At 33.4% G+C, this 17666-nt stretch overlaps 1 protein-coding gene and 1 long non-coding RNA gene across 2 annotated transcripts in view; both read left to right on the top strand.

Moving 5' to 3' along the window:
* The window catches only part of LOC143070678 (uncharacterized), a 39453-nt gene that overhangs the window by 18311 nt on the left and 3476 nt on the right, over nucleotides 1–17666 (top strand). Inside the window, exon 2 of the long non-coding RNA XR_012976640.1 lies at nucleotides 15701–16003. This is a non-coding gene — a long non-coding RNA (uncharacterized LOC143070678). The remainder of the gene's footprint in view (nucleotides 1–15700; nucleotides 16004–17666) is intronic.
* On the top strand, nucleotides 5222–6553 carry LOC143070928 (uncharacterized). The gene has a single exon (XM_076245027.1). It carries the CDS (start codon nucleotides 5255–5257, stop codon nucleotides 6551–6553), a length of 1299 nt encoding a protein of 432 aa, XP_076101142.1. The 5' UTR covers nucleotides 5222–5254.

The raw sequence follows: 17666 nt of genomic DNA, 5'->3' as shown, positions 1-17666 counted from the left end.
TTCATACAAGAAAAAAAATATGTCGACTGAACATGTCACTACGTTAATATGATACAGTCATTCTATCCTATGATTACATTTGTTTTTAATAGGTTCAATTCCAAATATCCCAAGTTCTTTTATCATCAAAAATGTTACTTTTAGCCCATGAGTATTATTTATCTGTAGACTGGCATCTGCTAATGACATATCAAAAAGCGTCACCCTTCGTCATTTTAGGAAATAAATTCATAACGATGCAGTGTTGTCCTAATTTATGAGTTTGACTGTCTGTCCCTGTGGTATCTTTCGTCCCTCGTTTGTCATAAAAGGTCAATTTGAGATGAAAGTGGAGACCGTTCCTTTTATCGTGTCTGGTACATCTTAATGGTCTTATTTTGACGTGTGACCGAATTTCTCCTGAGACTCGTGTAATATATTTATCTTTGAATCTATTAGATATGCGTTCCAATGCATATTGCATAATTGACAAATTTTGATACATTTAGGAGAATCTAACGAGGTTAAGATTCGTATTAATAAATTATTCATCTTGGTTGGATTTTTCATCTATAATCAAATATATCTGAGGTTCTCTTTACATAAATGCATTGCTTGAGATAGTATTTTTGATGTTATGGTTTATTCACATTATATCAGTACCCAGTACGTTCCTAAACTGTACAGCCAAAACTGACAATGGTCAACTGTGGGAGTTGCATGTTTATATTCATATACATTGTAAACTATTATAGAATTTATTAACAAACAAAAAAGTTCAAACTGAATGTATCATTCAAATACTTTCCGGGACTGACAGTCGTCTAAGACTAGTAATGGTACCTTCCCTCTAGATGTATTGGGAAAAGTCGGTCATCAGCAGTAGCTAACTGATATGATAATCTAATTGTAACAAACACGTATCAACTCCGTTATAACTTTCATTGCATATGGCACGTGTATCTTGAATAAACCTCACCAGGAACGAACGCTTCAGCGGAAAGTTATTGGGAGGCAAATATCATATATACCAGTATAGCCAATACCGCATTCACAGAAAGAGTTATCTCTGTGGTCTAAGCACAAATAATTCATTATTAATTGACTGAACATTTAATAAACATGTATTATGTATAAATTATGGCAATGTCAATGAACTGACTACTAGAAGGATTGTACCACCAGGCAACGTTAGTTCACCAACTGCGGTACCAACCTATTTTTAATTGTCAAGTAGTTATAAACACGCTTGATATTGATTTCTGAGAAGTGACCAGTTTCATAACATAGATACTAAAAGTTTCAGTGAACATAATACCATTGTATACACATTGTACATGCTCTATAAAGTTCAATATTACAACCATCATGTAATAAATGTTTGTATGTTTGTGCATAACCAATGTTTATTGTCTTGGTATCAATTCTGTAATTTTGAACCAATAAAATATCTTATCTCTTATCTCATCTTGTAATAATCACCGATATTAGGTAACTTACTGGACCAGATTGATTTTAATGTGTTGACAAGTTGAATAGACAACTAGGACAGCAAGTCTCAGGTCAAAAAAGACAGAACAAAAGGTTACAATTCCGTTTTGCGATAGTTTCTCCTTGATTATAATAGGAGAAATGTTTGTTATTCGTGTTGTGTATTTTTGTTCAACTACTTTGTTACCAATATGTAATGTCTTGTCATACAATGTTTTTGTCCTGTGACTTTCTATCCGTCTATTACCAATGTTATTTCAACTGATCGAGCGGAGCTTGCATTTTAATTTGCATAATGACAGTCTATTTGAAGATGTGTGTGATAAGGATGAATGCCGTTATAATGATTAATGATTTCTAAATACCTATCAGTGTCATCGAACGGATATACAAAATAACTTAGTGTATAATATGGGACGAATAACTGGATACATCATTGATGAGTTTATCCTAAAACTCCTGTCTATACATGGACTAATCTTTAATAAGCGAACCGGTTTAACCCCGCCCAGCCAAGTGAAATAAATAACCGTTTGTTAAATTAACAGCAAAGCAACCGAAACATAATATTAATCAAGTCAATGATAGCATACAACGAATGTTATGTAACTCTTCAATTTATATCTAATTACTTTATACTCATATAAAAGCTTCTATATAGTATGCATCATTTGTCAAATTCCTACTCAGTTTAAACTATTTATACTCATATAGAAGCTTCTATATATTATGCATTTGTCAAATTCCTACTCGGTTTAAACTACTTTTAGACATCTCATTTTACATTCTCACTTTAATTTTTTTTAATTATGGCTATATTGACACTAGTTTGTTCATTCTTGAAGTCAAAACATCCCAAATGGGAAAAATAATTATTTATAAACTTAAAATAAAGTAAGAATTGCGACTGGATCGTTTTGTTGGTAATATTTTCTCACGTATTGTCATACAATAACAATGACGAAAATTCTATAAATAAACTATTAAATTAATTGTTAATAATTATGGAACCCTCAACGGAGAGTTGGGGTGACATATTGTGATTCTGTGATTCTTTTTTCTAAATAATTTGACGATATCTGAATTTAAAATCATTAAATTATCATACAATGTAGATATCGACTATATATAGGCTTTGGATGATTTTAACAAACATCGGAAATAGTATACTCACTGCCATTGAACTAGAGCAAATATCAAAATTTCAAAATGCTCCAAATGTAATGAAACTTCACAGAAATGTTGACTGGCATGTATAGATGGGGCATTTGGATATGGAATAATGGTAGCGGGTACATGGAAACAGCAAAAATGTGAAAACATTTCAAATACCCTAAACTTATGTCATCAGGGTCTCTTCGGGCACTCCGTCTTCAATGATCCACATTTAAAACTGACAATCATGAAATAGCACATTAGTGCTGAAAGTGACGTTAAACACCAACCATAAAGGATTTTGAATCCGTCAATTACTTTAGATATAAATTGTAGATGGTTTTTTCCTCAAAGCGGTTTCGTGAAACAGCTACTTAAAGTCAATGTCAGCTGAACTTTTCTTGCGACATTAATGTGTATTACATGTTTGTGAGATATAGGAAGATGTGGTATGAGTGCCAATGAAAAAACTCTCGATCCAAGTCACAATTTATAAAAGTAAACCATTACAGATCAAGGTGCGGTCTTCAGTACGGAGCATAGGTTCACACCGAACAGCAAGCTATAAATTGCCCCCAAAATTACAAGTGTAAAACCATTCAAACTGCATAGGCGGATCCAGGGGGCCCTGGGGGCACGCCCCCTTTCGTGGGATAAATTTGGTTGATTATATAGGGAATCAATGAAGCATGACTGGAGAGGGCCCCCCTTAGGAAAAGTTCTAAATCCGCCACTGAACTGGAAAAGTAACGGTCTAATCTATATAAAAAACGAGAAACGAGAAACACATATGAACTACATAAACAGACGACAACCACTGAACATCAGATTCCATTTTTATTTGTATGATAGAAAGTATAAGGATTACGCGGCTTAATATAAAAAAGAAGATGTGGTATGATTGCCAATGAGACAACTATCCACAAAAGACCAAAATGATACGGACATAAACAACTATAGGTCACCGTACGGCCTTCAATAATGAGCAAAGCCCATACCGCATAGTGAGCTATAAAAGGCCCCGATAAGACAATGTAAAACAATTCAAACGAGAAAACTAACGGCCTTATTTATGTAAAAAAAAATGAACGAAAAACAAATATGTAACACATAAACAAACGACAACCACTGAATTACAGGCTCCTGACTTGGGACAGGCACATACATAAATAATGTGGCGGGGTTAAAAAGTTATATTTCATAAAAATCCATGAGATCGCCCATCATCGTTTTCGATACTTAAATTCGCCCATGCGTTTTATTAAACGTTGTTTTACTAAATATTAGTATGCATTCATATCAATGTTTAATAAATTATACCGATTTTTTTTTATTAAGCAATAAAATCGTAAAGAGAGGAAATAATGTATTCTGCTTAACGTATTAAGTTATTATTTCACTCCGTTGGGAATTTCTCCACTTCATTGACGATTTTCTATCCAGGTACTAAAGCTCTGTTATATTTAAACGCACGACTGATAACAATTCCGCATGCATTACCCTCGATAGAAAATGGTTTTTGATGATTATTAAAGACCATATATATTACATTCTCCGTTCGCAGACAGTGCATTTTCCTAATTAATATCTTGCATTATTAATTAGTTTCAATGACAGAACTGGATTTATGTGACTGAACCAGCATGTGTCAACGATGTATGTTTTTTTAACAATAGAGAACATTTCCGACGTTTAATTAAAATCATTCTCATCTACTGCTATTATGACATACATAGATTTAAAATGAAATGAGTTAGTTTCTTAAAATGTCCTTTACCAAGTTAGGAATATGGCAGTTGTCATCAAATAGTTTGTTTCTATGTATGTTGCATTGGCGTTTGTTTTTGTTGCACTTCAGTGTTTCTGTCCTTCCTTTTAAAGTTGATGTGTTTCACACGGTTTAAGTTTGTAAGCAGGATGTGTTTTCTCTGAAACGATTTATGACTTTGAAAAGCGGTACTACTGTTACCTTTATTGAGTGTACATTAGTTGTAGTTGTTATGGTGTCTTCCTCGAATGCCAACATTTTATATGTTACCTATTCCTTGAATGCCAACAAAAATATTTCAATAGATGTTTATATAATAACAATAGGTGTTTTTTATAACTATTCAAATGTTTTTATAAGTATTTAACTGTTAAAAATAATTAGTGAACCTGATAAAATTGCAACATTTGATAAAAAAAATAGTAGAATTTTGGTTAAAATTATTATGAATTTTAAAGTAATCAAATAAATTCTAAAAAAAATATTACTTTTTTTTGTTAAAGAAAGATAATCATGCGAATGGAAATGTTTTTATTAACAAAAGATATATAAGAAATACTGAAGAAATTTTAGTTAGATACAATTACTTCAACAAACTAAAAAAGGTATATTAGAGATTTGTTTAATTTCACATCATTTTAACGTTTTATTAGTTAATGTGAACCGAATGAAATTTTCAATTAAACAATTAATAAAATTAAAAAATCATAAAAAATAATTAAAAAAATTTGATGACTTCCAAGCTGGAAACTGTGTGAGTATGAGCACAGCCCAAGCTGACACCGAGTGAGCACATGTCCAAGTCAATAATGTGCACATAAAAGGGGAGGATAGGCAATTCAGGTCATTCATTTTTTAAATATGGCTAATGCACAGTTAAATATACAGTTTGTTGAGAATCGTCTTGGCAAAGAAAACTTGGTCTACAATAACTACAAGTACAGAGTAAAGACTAAACGGGGAGACAGATGCTACTGGAGATGTGTAAAGTCTGACTGCACAGCTACCATTAACACACTCAACAGAATACCAGTTGCCATCAGAGATCTACATAATCATCCTTCAGATCCAGTTCAACTCAATGTTGATCAAGTACTCAAAAGAATGAAAGAAAGATGTCTTCATGAAAGCACTCCAGTACCAACAATATATGAAGACGAATTAGTCAAACTACGCAACAGAGACTGGGACAACGACTCTGAAAGACTAGTCCAGAGTATGCCCACCTTTACAACATGCAAGACATCACTCTATACCCAGCGCAGTAAGACGATACCTCAACTACCAAATTCAAGACAGGAGATCAACTTAGAGGGTAAATGGAGAGAGACGACAACTGGTGATAACTTCCTACTCATTGATGATGGAGACCAAGACCGTATCTTGATATTCAGCACCCACTTCAACTTGAGCCACTTGACAGCAGCTTCTACTCTGTATGGTGATGGCACCTTTTACAGTTGTCCGTCTACTTTTTACCAGTTATACTCCCTACACAGCTTTGTAGATGGGGCTATGTATCCACTCGTCTTTGCGTTACTACCAGGGAAAGACCAGGTAACCTACAACCGTTTCTTCCAACTACTCAAAGATTACTGTCAAAACAACCAACTGCAACTTCAACCAGAGACTATAGTACTAGACTACGAGACAGCAGCACACAATGCAGCATCTACAGTGTTTCCTGGCATCACCAAGAAAGGTTGTTTTTTCCACTACACCAAGTGTATCTGGCGCAAAACTCAAGAGTGTGGCCTGCAAGTCCCATATTCGAACAACGAGGACATCCACAGACTGGTGAGACGAGCAGCAGTTCTTCCAATGGTGCCAACTGATGAGGTGGAGGACGTCTGGTTTCAGTCTCTCCAAGACTTAGAGAATGTAGATACTGACATCAATACCGCAAGATTTACAGACTACGTGACCGAGTACTGGATAGAAGGCAACCGTCACCTGTGGAACCATTACAACACTGTAGGACCCAGAACAACCAACAACTTAGAGGGGTGGCACTCAAATATCAAGAAAATCGTCCAGACTCCACACCCAAATATCTACAAGTTGATCGAGCTGTTACAACGCCAAGAAGCTGCTTCAAAATGTCAAATGCTGCAGTACGCCGCCGGTGGTAAACAGAAAAAGAAAATACAGAGAAATTGAAACCAGACTCGGTAACCTGAAACAGCGACACGCCAACAGAGAGATGACAACTGTACAGTTTGCAGACTCAGCATCGTATCTTTTACACTTGTAATAGACTATAAATGTGAAAAGTGCTTGTTTAAACTATTCAACAATTGTTATCAGATCAAATATGTAGTGCTCTTTGTCAATTTGCTAAATGTTTGCTTATGTTATTTGTATTGTTTTCTGTGTGCACTGTGCACAAATAAATAATATATGATTCAAAATAGATTTATTTCTCTTCTTTGTATGCTATGAAAAAAAATATCTTCCACAACACAGTTTCAAGATAATCCGTTACAAAGGGTAACAATAATTCTGATAGATGTGACTAAGCAATATCTTATGAATCACTTACAAAAAAAAGATTTACTATAATAACCAACAATTATCCTGAACAACTGAACAAAATAACACAATGTAATCCAATACGAGCTACGAAATAAAAAAAAAAAAACTATCAATTAATATTGGAGGATATTACAGCACACACAACTATGAAAATATAGAAAAAAAGCCACATCAAAGTTGAAAGACTCTATTTATTTTAAGAAAATCCATACTGTTCGAACAGTAACAGCAAAAAATGACTTTCAACAACTTGACAAATATGAATTGGATTGAGCTACCTGTAATTTACCTATCATGTTTAATTAGTATGATTGTTTTGATAAGCATGCACTTTTGTTGTGATAACTACTTGCACCTATTCCTCGAACGCCAACATAATTTTACAGGTAAATTGTCGGTAGATCAAAGGATGTTGGCATTCAAGAAATAAACCGTTGTTATATAGATGACTGTTCCTTTTTGACAAACTTCCCCAATACTGAGGACTCCAACATGGTCTTACACTAAACAAGTTAAAATGAAAATTAAAAAACGTATATTCGATCGACATATTTCAATGTTTTATAAAATACATTTACGCTCATAACTAATCGTATAATTCTGCTGTACCACGAGTGTTTCTGGTAGAGTTTATGGAAGATATTTTGTGTATGAACAAATTGACCTTGTATGTAGGTTGTGCATGTAATGATCGACCAGGATGAAGTGCTGAAAATTTGGATAGTTACTGGAAAATGAGTTGTTGCCTTGTGGTGCGTATGGGATTATCTTCCAACTTCCAAAACACACGAGTCTACGTTTTTATACATCCAATGCTCCAACAGACACCTCATTTAAGCAAGGAGTTAGCTGACTAGATGGGAGCAGTGCATTTGACCATATTCTTTACATAACTTGAACCCTTGAAGTTTATACAGGATATTTTGAAGACATTGACTGATTACATTATGATTCATCTTTATTTTTATTATAGACCACATAGTTATTACATTTGGGTGATGTCTTTTTTTTCTTTCAATATGCATTCCTATGAGAACAAACTATGTTCATTATATCCTCAGCAGCTGGTTATTTTCTGTATGAGATAGACTTACAGCACTTGTCAGAAAAAATATAATTCTTTTACTTTATGTTCCACAGTTTTATGAAGTTCGTACACTGAACAGTTTGGTGTCTTAACTGGTTGCATAGAGTCCATTGAAACTCAAATAAACGATGCCGAAAATATACAGTTGGTCTGCTCAATGTGCTGACTTACATCTTGAAATTGACGACGTGGGTTGGTAGAAAACTAAACTCAAGAACATTAGAGAAGATTTTAATTTTCTCACAGTGAGCTTTCCATTTATCTGTAGCAACATTCCAGTAGCACATTGATATGATAAATAAATTGATACGATATTCTATGACTTAAAGTACACAGGTGTGTTCCGGATATTTCATAAACGGTTAAATGATGATGGGTCTACCTTCCAAAATACATGAAGTCGGACCAGATATAGAGAACGTCGTTTGGCTCGATATTAACTTTTCTGTTGACTGGTTTATCAGTTGCTTTTTTTATACCATAGTGTTGTTTGTCCTTCTTGTCCCAATAGGGTTTTGTTTTCCTTGGTATCTTATTCCTTTTTATATACTTAATCTTTGTATTTGAATTATATTTTTTTCATAATTGAAACGATTTTGCCCCAGGATTTTGCGGATCAATACAGTGATATATATATATGTATACAGATCCTACGTTTGATAAAAAAATCGATATATTTTGAATAGACAACCGGAAGTCCTCGTTGAGTTTGAACAAATGTGACAGACAGCTGATTGATAAAAAGTCACGAATGTCTTATTCTACGAATGGGTTTTGAAGTTATGACGGGTGTATTATCTAAATGAAAACCTTGGCACAAATTTATAAATGCAGACATTGTCAATGTAGTTATGAAAGTAAACACCAAATTATTAATTGCCATGTAGAAAATATCAAAACTATGTGAAAATAAATATTGGTTCGCGTGCTATTATATGATACAATATTGCAGTCAATATTTTCAACGTGTTCATGGTGACCATTTGGCTTTTGGTGATATTAATTTATTATATAAATTGTTTGTTTTAATTGTTTATTATGATGGGGAAAAAAAGAAGAAACAAATTAGAGTTGCTTGTAAAAAAAGTTTGATCTTCAACAAAATATCATAACTTAGAAAAATGAATAAACTTTAAGATGTTTTGCATCAATTGTATTAGTCTAGGATATGAGTTGTTTTACACAATAATGCTAAATTGTATTGGTTGCTTGGCATATAATATAATGCCTTGCATAGGAAAATCAAGAGGTGTTGTTAATAACAGGGGGAAACGATTGAATCTAACAACTTTAAACAAAATAAAATAACGCTTTAGCAACGGTAGGCGATAATGCTCTTCAATTCGTACTTTATTTGACTTTTTTAACATTTTTTTTTATTAGAGCGTCACTGATGAGTCTTTTGTAGACGAAACGTGCGTCTGGCGTAGATATAAGATTTCAAACCTGGTATCTATGATGAGTTTATTTACAACCACTGGGTCGATGCCACTGCAGGTGGAGTTTTAATTCCCCCGAGGCCAGGGTTTCACCAGTCCAATAGTCAGCACTTCTGTGTTGACTTAAGATATCATTGATATGTTCATAATTATGAATTTACTGTTGAAAAAACTTTGATTTTTTTAAATACTAGGGCTTTTCTACCTCAGGAATATATTATCTTAGCTGTATTTGTCAAAACTTTTAGGAATATTTGTCATCGATGCTCTTCAACTTCGTACTTTATTTGGCCGTTTTACATTTTTTGATTCGAGCGTCACTGACGAGTCTGACTACTGTGCTGGTGATACCCTCGGGGAATTAAGACTCCACCAGCAGTGGCATCGACCCAGTGGTTGTAAAAAACTCATCATAGATACCAGGATTAAATTTTGTTTTTACGCCAGACGCGCGTTTCGTCTACAAAAGACTCATCAGTGACGCTAGAATAAAAACAAAATAAAAAAGGCCAAATAAATTACGATGTCATCATGAATGAAATTTTGAAATAAATTTTAATTTCAGAATGACATGAGGTTGCTGTTAGCCGATCAAAATAACGTATTATAATGAAACGTACATATTATGCAATTATTAGTTGACCTATCTAAGCTTGGATTATTTCACTTAACTCACTATTGATGAATACCGTAGACCTATGGCTGCAGCTTGTTTATGTAAACAAGTATAACAAGCTTATTGGCTCAGGGGTTGAAGTCATAAAACTTTGCTCAGTGCTCGGAGCACAAAAATCATGCTCGAAACACGAAATCCAGCATTTTGATTGGTTGATTCTTGAGTCTGAGTACAAAAATCGTGCTCGAAAGTGTTATGACCGCAAGGCCAGGACAACTCCGTCTTACTTTTATTTACTCACAGGGACCATTATATTAACGAATTCGTCTTTCCTCTTTAGATCACATGACTAAATCATCAAATAAAAAAAGCATAGTTGATAGGTATGAGCTATGCACTGAAGTATTTACATAAATTATGTGACGAAACACCATAATATTTAGAGGTCACATGAAAAACCCCTAGATGCTTAGGTGTTATATACACAAAACACTGTATTCGTTCACTGGAGACATTGGAAGTTTTGCTTTAATAGCCGAATGATGTCTTGACGCTAATTATCGTTTCTTGCACTTAACAAAGGAAAGTTCTTGAAACGTTAAACATGTGTTTTCACCATTTTTTCTGTCGAGTTAACATTTCTTATCAAATAAAAAGTTGCCAATTATTCTTAGACAAAGTAATGACTAGATTCTTATAAATAACAGACATTCACAAAGAATGCAATTATTTTATTTTGAAATATTTTTTATATAAATAACGTTGCAAACTTTGACTCTTCTGTCATTTTTTTAAAGATTAGTTTGCAGTGTCTTAGTCTTTAAAATTTGTAATGCCATTGATCATTTACCGGAAATAGTCTGGATTTGAGTGATTGATATTCTTAAAGTTCTATCATAATTAGTCTAGTTCTATGTCACCGTTCTATGTACAAGGCAATAGCAAAATCAAACATCATTTAGTAAATTTGAGTCTGTTTTTACAATTTACAGTGCGTAAAGTTACTGATGAAATGATGAAACATGTATTTAGCTTAGCTGTCAGTTGTCGATTTTCTATTCATACTTTATTTTGATCTCTGATGACAATTTGATGCTTTAATTTTAAAATAAATTGAATACGCCAAAGTTAGTGTGAAATCTACATGAAACATATAGCGTAATGGTTTGAAGATATCAAGAGGACTTTAATATAAACAAGAGTTGATAGGACAATACTCAGTACTTTTGTAAAATATATAGATTAACCGGCATAAACCTTACAAGCATAAGGTGAAATCAGATGCTCCGGTAGGGTTGGGTACACTTGGTACTACTAGATTTGTTAATATACGATATAAGTTTATGAAAGGCCGATCATGTCAAAAACCCGATAAAGTAACGCGTTAACATTTAACCCGATAAAATCACATTTAACGCGATAAATTCAGTTTTAACGCGTTTATATAATTTTTAACGCGATTTAAGCACAAAACTACAAAAAATGACCGAAAATATTTTCTTCCTTCGTCATAACAACGTTTTAAGGCGTCAGATTTTACTCGAAAGTTACTAAATGAAATGGCCACATGTGTCATAACTTTGTCAATTAACGCGATAAAGTTTATTAATTTTCAGCACATTTTGTTATTATCGTCATTAATTATTTATCGCACTAAAATAAATATTAACGCGTAAAATGAAGGTTTAACGTGATAAAAGAGGGTTTAACGCGTTAAAAGAAGGTTACCGCGTAAAAAGATGAGAAAAATACAACTTTAACGCGTGACAATCATTTTTAACGCGTTAAATGTATCTTTTACGCTTTAAAGCATCTTTAACGCGTTAAAAGCATCTTTAACGCGTTAAAAACATCTTTAACGCGTTAAAAGCATCTTTAACGCGTTAAAAGCATCTTTAACGCGTTAAAAGCATCTTTAACGCGTTAAAAAGCATTTTTAACGCGTTAAATGCAACTTAAACGCGTTAAATGCAACTTTAACGCGTTAAAAGCATCTTTAACGTGTTAAAAACATCTTTAACGCGTTAAAAACATCTTTAACGCGTTCAAAGCATCTTTAACGCATAAAAAGCATCTTTAACGAGTTAAAAAGCATTTTTAACGCGTTAAATGCAACTTCAACGCGTTAAATGCAACTTTAACGCGTTAAAAGCATCTTTAACGCGTTAAAAGCATCTTTAACGCGTTAAAAACATCTTTAACGCGTTAAAACATCCTTAATGCGTTTATTAATGCATCTTTAACGCGTTAAATGCAACTTTAACGCGTTAAATGTATCTTTAACGCGTTAAATGTAACTTTAATGCGTTAAAAGCATCTTTAACGTGTTAAATGCAACTTAAGGGGGTAGACCTTGGTTCAGGGAGATAACTCTTTAAATCAGTTATGCGTTTGTAAAAGTCAAGTTTCGTCAATGAATTTTAATCATTTACCTGAAACAGATTGGAAATAATCTATGTATCCAAGAAGCTTAGAACATATTTATTTTTCATTTGTATATATATGGACTGATCATGTTAATTAAAAGTCCATCTAGATTTACATTTGTCAACTTATCTTTACGCTTTGTCTTAAATAAATTTTGTTTATATGTCAGGTTTGTCAGATATTTTACTTTTTTGCATCTTTTGATGCCTGTATCTAACATAAGGGTTTACCATAAACTTTGGTAGTTTGACGTATACTTACATAAGTCTCTACAAGTGAAGTTTTTTTCTTCTGTAGATGGTGTAAACATGACATATCTTACCTTACCTTTGCTACATTTTGTACATCTATCAACCATACCTCTGTTAAACATTACAATCGGATATTGTTACACCGCTGTCAGTCAGATTACCGAGGCATTTTTTGTTTTTCATTCGAGCGTCATTAATGAGTCTTTTGTAGACGAAACGCTCGTCTGGCGCAAATACAAAATTTCGATCCTGGTATCTATTACGAATTCATCAGCTAGCAATCGTGTGTGAATTGAGAACATGTTCAAAACAACAGGCTATTAAGAGCATGCATCGAGCATCTAGTAAACCATGCCCTATATTAATAAAATGAATCTGTTATTAATGCCCTACCTGTAAAGCTGAAATAATCTGTCTCTCTGTCCGTCCGTTTCTCTGCCCGTTATTAGTCCTGAATTTTGTTCAAGGTTATGATTGTCTTTCTGGTATTGTTTGATTGTAACCCCATTGTTTTATTTTGTATTTACATTGAGTCAAAGATCAAACTTATTCGTGAAGTGATATGTCATTTGATTGAGTTAAGCCATTTCAGTTGATATTTTAAAGTGTGTCTTTCTACGTTGTGATATAACACTATTGTTTCAAGTTGGATTAAGGTTGGTGCCTATTAAAACGTTTCAACCCTCTGCATTTGTTTGCACCTGTCCTAAGTCAGGTACCTGGTACCGTGGTTGTCGTTTGTTGATGTGCTTCATAAGTCTTTCTCTTTTTTTTTATAGGTTAGACGTTGGCTTTTCTGTTTGAATGGTTTTACACTTATCTGTTTTGGAACCCTTTATACCTTGCTGATCAGTGTGAGCCAAGGTTACACGTTGAAGGCTGTAATTCATTCCCGGGTGTGGTAAAATGTTATCGTCTTCATTGGTCATCTTCATGTGTTTGTTGTGGTATGTTTTCATTTGCAGCACTTGTTTTTGATAGTAAACCGCGTAAAGCGATGCATTCAGAGTCCATGTTGTTCAAGATAACTGTTACAAATAGGACATTTGAGTTTGTATGGTTTTCAGTTAACACACAGTGTTTGCTATTTTGAAATCTGGTTAGTTAAAGAGAAAGGTTTAATCGTGAGAGGAAGACGCCATGTGATATCTTCCTTATTCTCCTCGTCTGTAATGTCCAGGACACCACGATACTACAAAAAATGCGAACAGATCATAGTAGTATTTTGTTAGTAACATTATTCCATAACTCCATCCATGATGTTTTAACGCGTTAAAGTAAGGTATCGTAGTAACGTAATTGTGTTGAATTTAACGCGTAAATGTGATTCATTATGACACATTTGGCCAGTGCGACGGGTATTTTATCGCGATAAACGTCTTTTTTCACCTGCGGGTTAAATCCCAAACGTGATAATTGTTAAGTTTAACGCGTTAAATATATTGATTTCTTTACAAGATTTTAACGCGTTAAAACTGTATTTATCGCGTTAAATGTTAACACGTTACTTTATCGGGTTTTTGACATGATCGGCCTTTCATATAAGTTTTCCCCGAGAAAAAAAATGACGTCCAAACAAATACAACCAGAAACGTGCAAACACATCGTACAGGCACAAAATGTATCTGAACAACTTTTTGATCATAACGTTCCTTGTGAAGGATTAACATGAGAATTAAGAGCTCTAAATGCAGTACCCTTTGCATCGTTCACCTTGACTAAACATCGAGGGTTGACATCATTGCTGGTAGACTGTTAGACTTCGATGGTCTCATTGGCAATTTTTCAGTGAATAAATTGATGTAATTTATTGAATTGTGAGATTTCTAAAAAAAAAAGTTTAAAAGTATTTTTTCACAAACTTAAACTTTAACATATCTTGCACTATACTGCCTTAGCTCATGTTCTTATTCGTTCTGTGTGTATTTAAAGATCATTGACTTTCTCGTTTTTTTAAATTCACAAAGACCAAAATGAATGAAATGGTACACTATATCCTTTTCCTAACAAACAAAAAAATTGCCATTAACATATAGTGCATCTAATAATTTAATAACTGATTCTTCACTTTAGAAGTCACATACAATGTCTGCGTACCTTTTATAAAATTTATAAAATTATAATCCTGGTACTTTTGATAACTATTTACACCACTGGGTCGATGCCACTGCTGGTGGACGTTTCGTCCCCGAGGGTATCACCAGCCCAGTAGTCAGCACTTCAGTGTTGACATGAATATCAATTATATGGTCATTTTTATAAATTTTCTGTTTACAAAACTTTGAATGTTTCGAAAAACTAGGGATTTTCTTACCCCAGGAGTAGATTACCTTAGCCGTATTTGGCACAACTTTTTGGAATTTTGGGTCCTCAATGCTCTTCAACTTTGTATTTGTTTGGCTTTTTTACTATTTTGATCTGAGCGTCACTGATGAGTCTTATGTAGACGAAACGCGCGTCTGGCGTATAAAATTATAATCCTGGTACTTTTGATAACTATTATAAGAGTTCTTAGTAAGACTTTTTGGAAATAAACATTCATTATCTGTTTTTAGATTTGAATTCTATTTCATTTCAAGTCGTATCGAAAAAAGCAGTACTGTTACACAGAGGAAAGTCCTATAAAAGAAAGGTGAAAGGTACCAAAGGGTCATTCTTACTCATAAGCCGAAAATAAACTGTCAACGTCATAACCAAAAAAGAAAAGACAAACAGTACCCAAACACAACATGAAAAGTAAAGACTTATATATCAACAGTTACACAAACCCCACCAGAATCTGGTTTTGGTTTTGTGTTCTTCGGAATAGTAAGCAGATTCTGCTTCACCTGTGACGACCGTCTTGTAGCTTATATAAGTACAATCCCGGTGACAAGTCTAATTTGAATGGTCAAAATCAGGGAAAATATACATTTGTAAACTCGTTTATAGTTTATTTTCATTTCATTACAGATACTGTTTTAGGACCAGACATTAACATTGCGCGTGAAAGTGTGCAAGTGCAAATAGGACGCAAAAAATTTCTAATCGGTGAATGCCACGTGCAAGGAGCTGCGCCATTAAACATAACTTGGATGAAAAGTGGAAAACTAATAATTGAAAATGAAAAATTCACTTTGGTTAAGATTGTAACAGAACAAAATACAAATACTCGTCAGCTGTGGATAAGAGAAATGGCGTTAGAAGATTATGGACAATATACTTGCTCCGCCACAAATTTGTACGGCACGAAGAAGAAAAATGTTTTTGTTAAACGTAAGTATTAAAATTACTTCGAGTATTGCCAAATAAAAATTAGAAATAAATGTTTTCCAAATCGTCCCTTTAAATAAATTGAACGTCAATATTACTTGCAATTTAAATAATCCTAATAAAAGAACCTGAAATTGAGAAAAAAAATATACATGCTGGAATTTTGAAAATGAAACTTTGATGAACGAAAGTTCCGAACTGCTTTAATAATTTTTTATGAAATTTTCCAATCTGGAAAAGAAGCAGTATTGCTTTTATACTGCTACAATTCCTCTTTCGCAGATTTGGGAGATATCTTAAAAATATTGTCCTGAAGTATAAGGTACTTATTTTTTGTTATATAAATGGTATTTACATTTAATGTGTAAAATTAAATTTACATTTAATGTGAAAATTAAATTTATATTTAATGTGTAAAATCAAATTTACATTTAATGTGTTGGTAAGACACAATTATTTGTTTATTAAGCATTAGATAGTAGTGTAAAGAGTAAACTTTTAAACTTTAAAGCAATTGCTCGTTTAACTGTATCACTGATTGGGACGAATTGCTTTATTTGGGCTCTTCCTTTTACACTCAGTAATTTATGTAATTCTACCTCTACCAACCAGTACAAATACATGAGTTTCGACAATGGTGTATAATAGTGTCGTCTCGAAAAACTAAGGATTTTCTTATCCCAGGAGAAGATTACCTTAGCCGTAGTTGGTACAACTTTTTGGAATTTTGGGTCCTCAATGCTCTTCAACTTTGTACTTGTTTGGCTTTTTAACTGTTTTGATATGAGCGTCACTGATGAGTCTTATGTAGACGAAACGCGCGTCTGGCGTATTAAATTATAATTCTGGTACATTTGATAACCATGTTATATCTCATATCAGTATCGAAAGTTTGAAAGTAACTAAGATTACATACTAGTAAACGGCAAGTCTGAAGTTAGTTGCCTCTATTTCTTATCATTGGGGTAATGGGGACGATCTCCGACTGTCAAGAATAAAAAGGTCTTTATAAGCAAGCAGAGTAAATCGTCTGCTCCCACGTCAGCCAAACATTTTTGCTATTCTGAATGCTTTTAATAACCAGGACCTTGTACATAGGTACGTTTGAAAGACTAACTGACTGCTAGTCTTCTTTAAATTTCAGTTGGATGCGTTTAATTCAGTATTAGTAAAAGTGGGAGAAAATATCTACAGATTGCTTTTTGTTGTTAATAATTATTTATGACTTGACTCTTCAATTCAAAGATTATCTTCTTCTGAGTGCAGTTAGTTTAAGAGTATATATTTCTTTATCATACTTCGGATTATATGCAATTTCAACATCTTTCCATGGAAGTAAAAATTTGATACAAAAAAGCGGTTATGTTTATAAACGTATCAATAGTTAAAAGGTGTTTAAAAGATATATACCAAGGTAATACTAATACATAAACACTGAGGAAACCGTATGAACTCAACACTGCCTCCATGTTTCTACTCTCGACTGTTCTTATTCCACAGGCAATAAGGATGGTCATAGATACTTACTTTGTGGTTTCTAATTTAAAAATACCAGACCAACACATCTATCAAGAGCAGTTATTCTGCATGAAATGTAGACTACATCTCTACTGGTTGTATCCCTGTTCAAATCCCTTAGAAAATGCCTTCGTCTTGTCTGGAACAA

This window comes from Mytilus galloprovincialis, chromosome 4 (genome assembly GCF_965363235.1).
Source record: "Mytilus galloprovincialis chromosome 4, xbMytGall1.hap1.1, whole genome shotgun sequence".
In the NCBI taxonomy this organism is placed as follows: Eukaryota; Metazoa; Mollusca; class Bivalvia; order Mytilida; family Mytilidae; genus Mytilus; species Mytilus galloprovincialis.
Note: the sequence above shows the minus strand (reverse complement) of the source record. Positions and strands in the feature narration are given on the sequence as shown.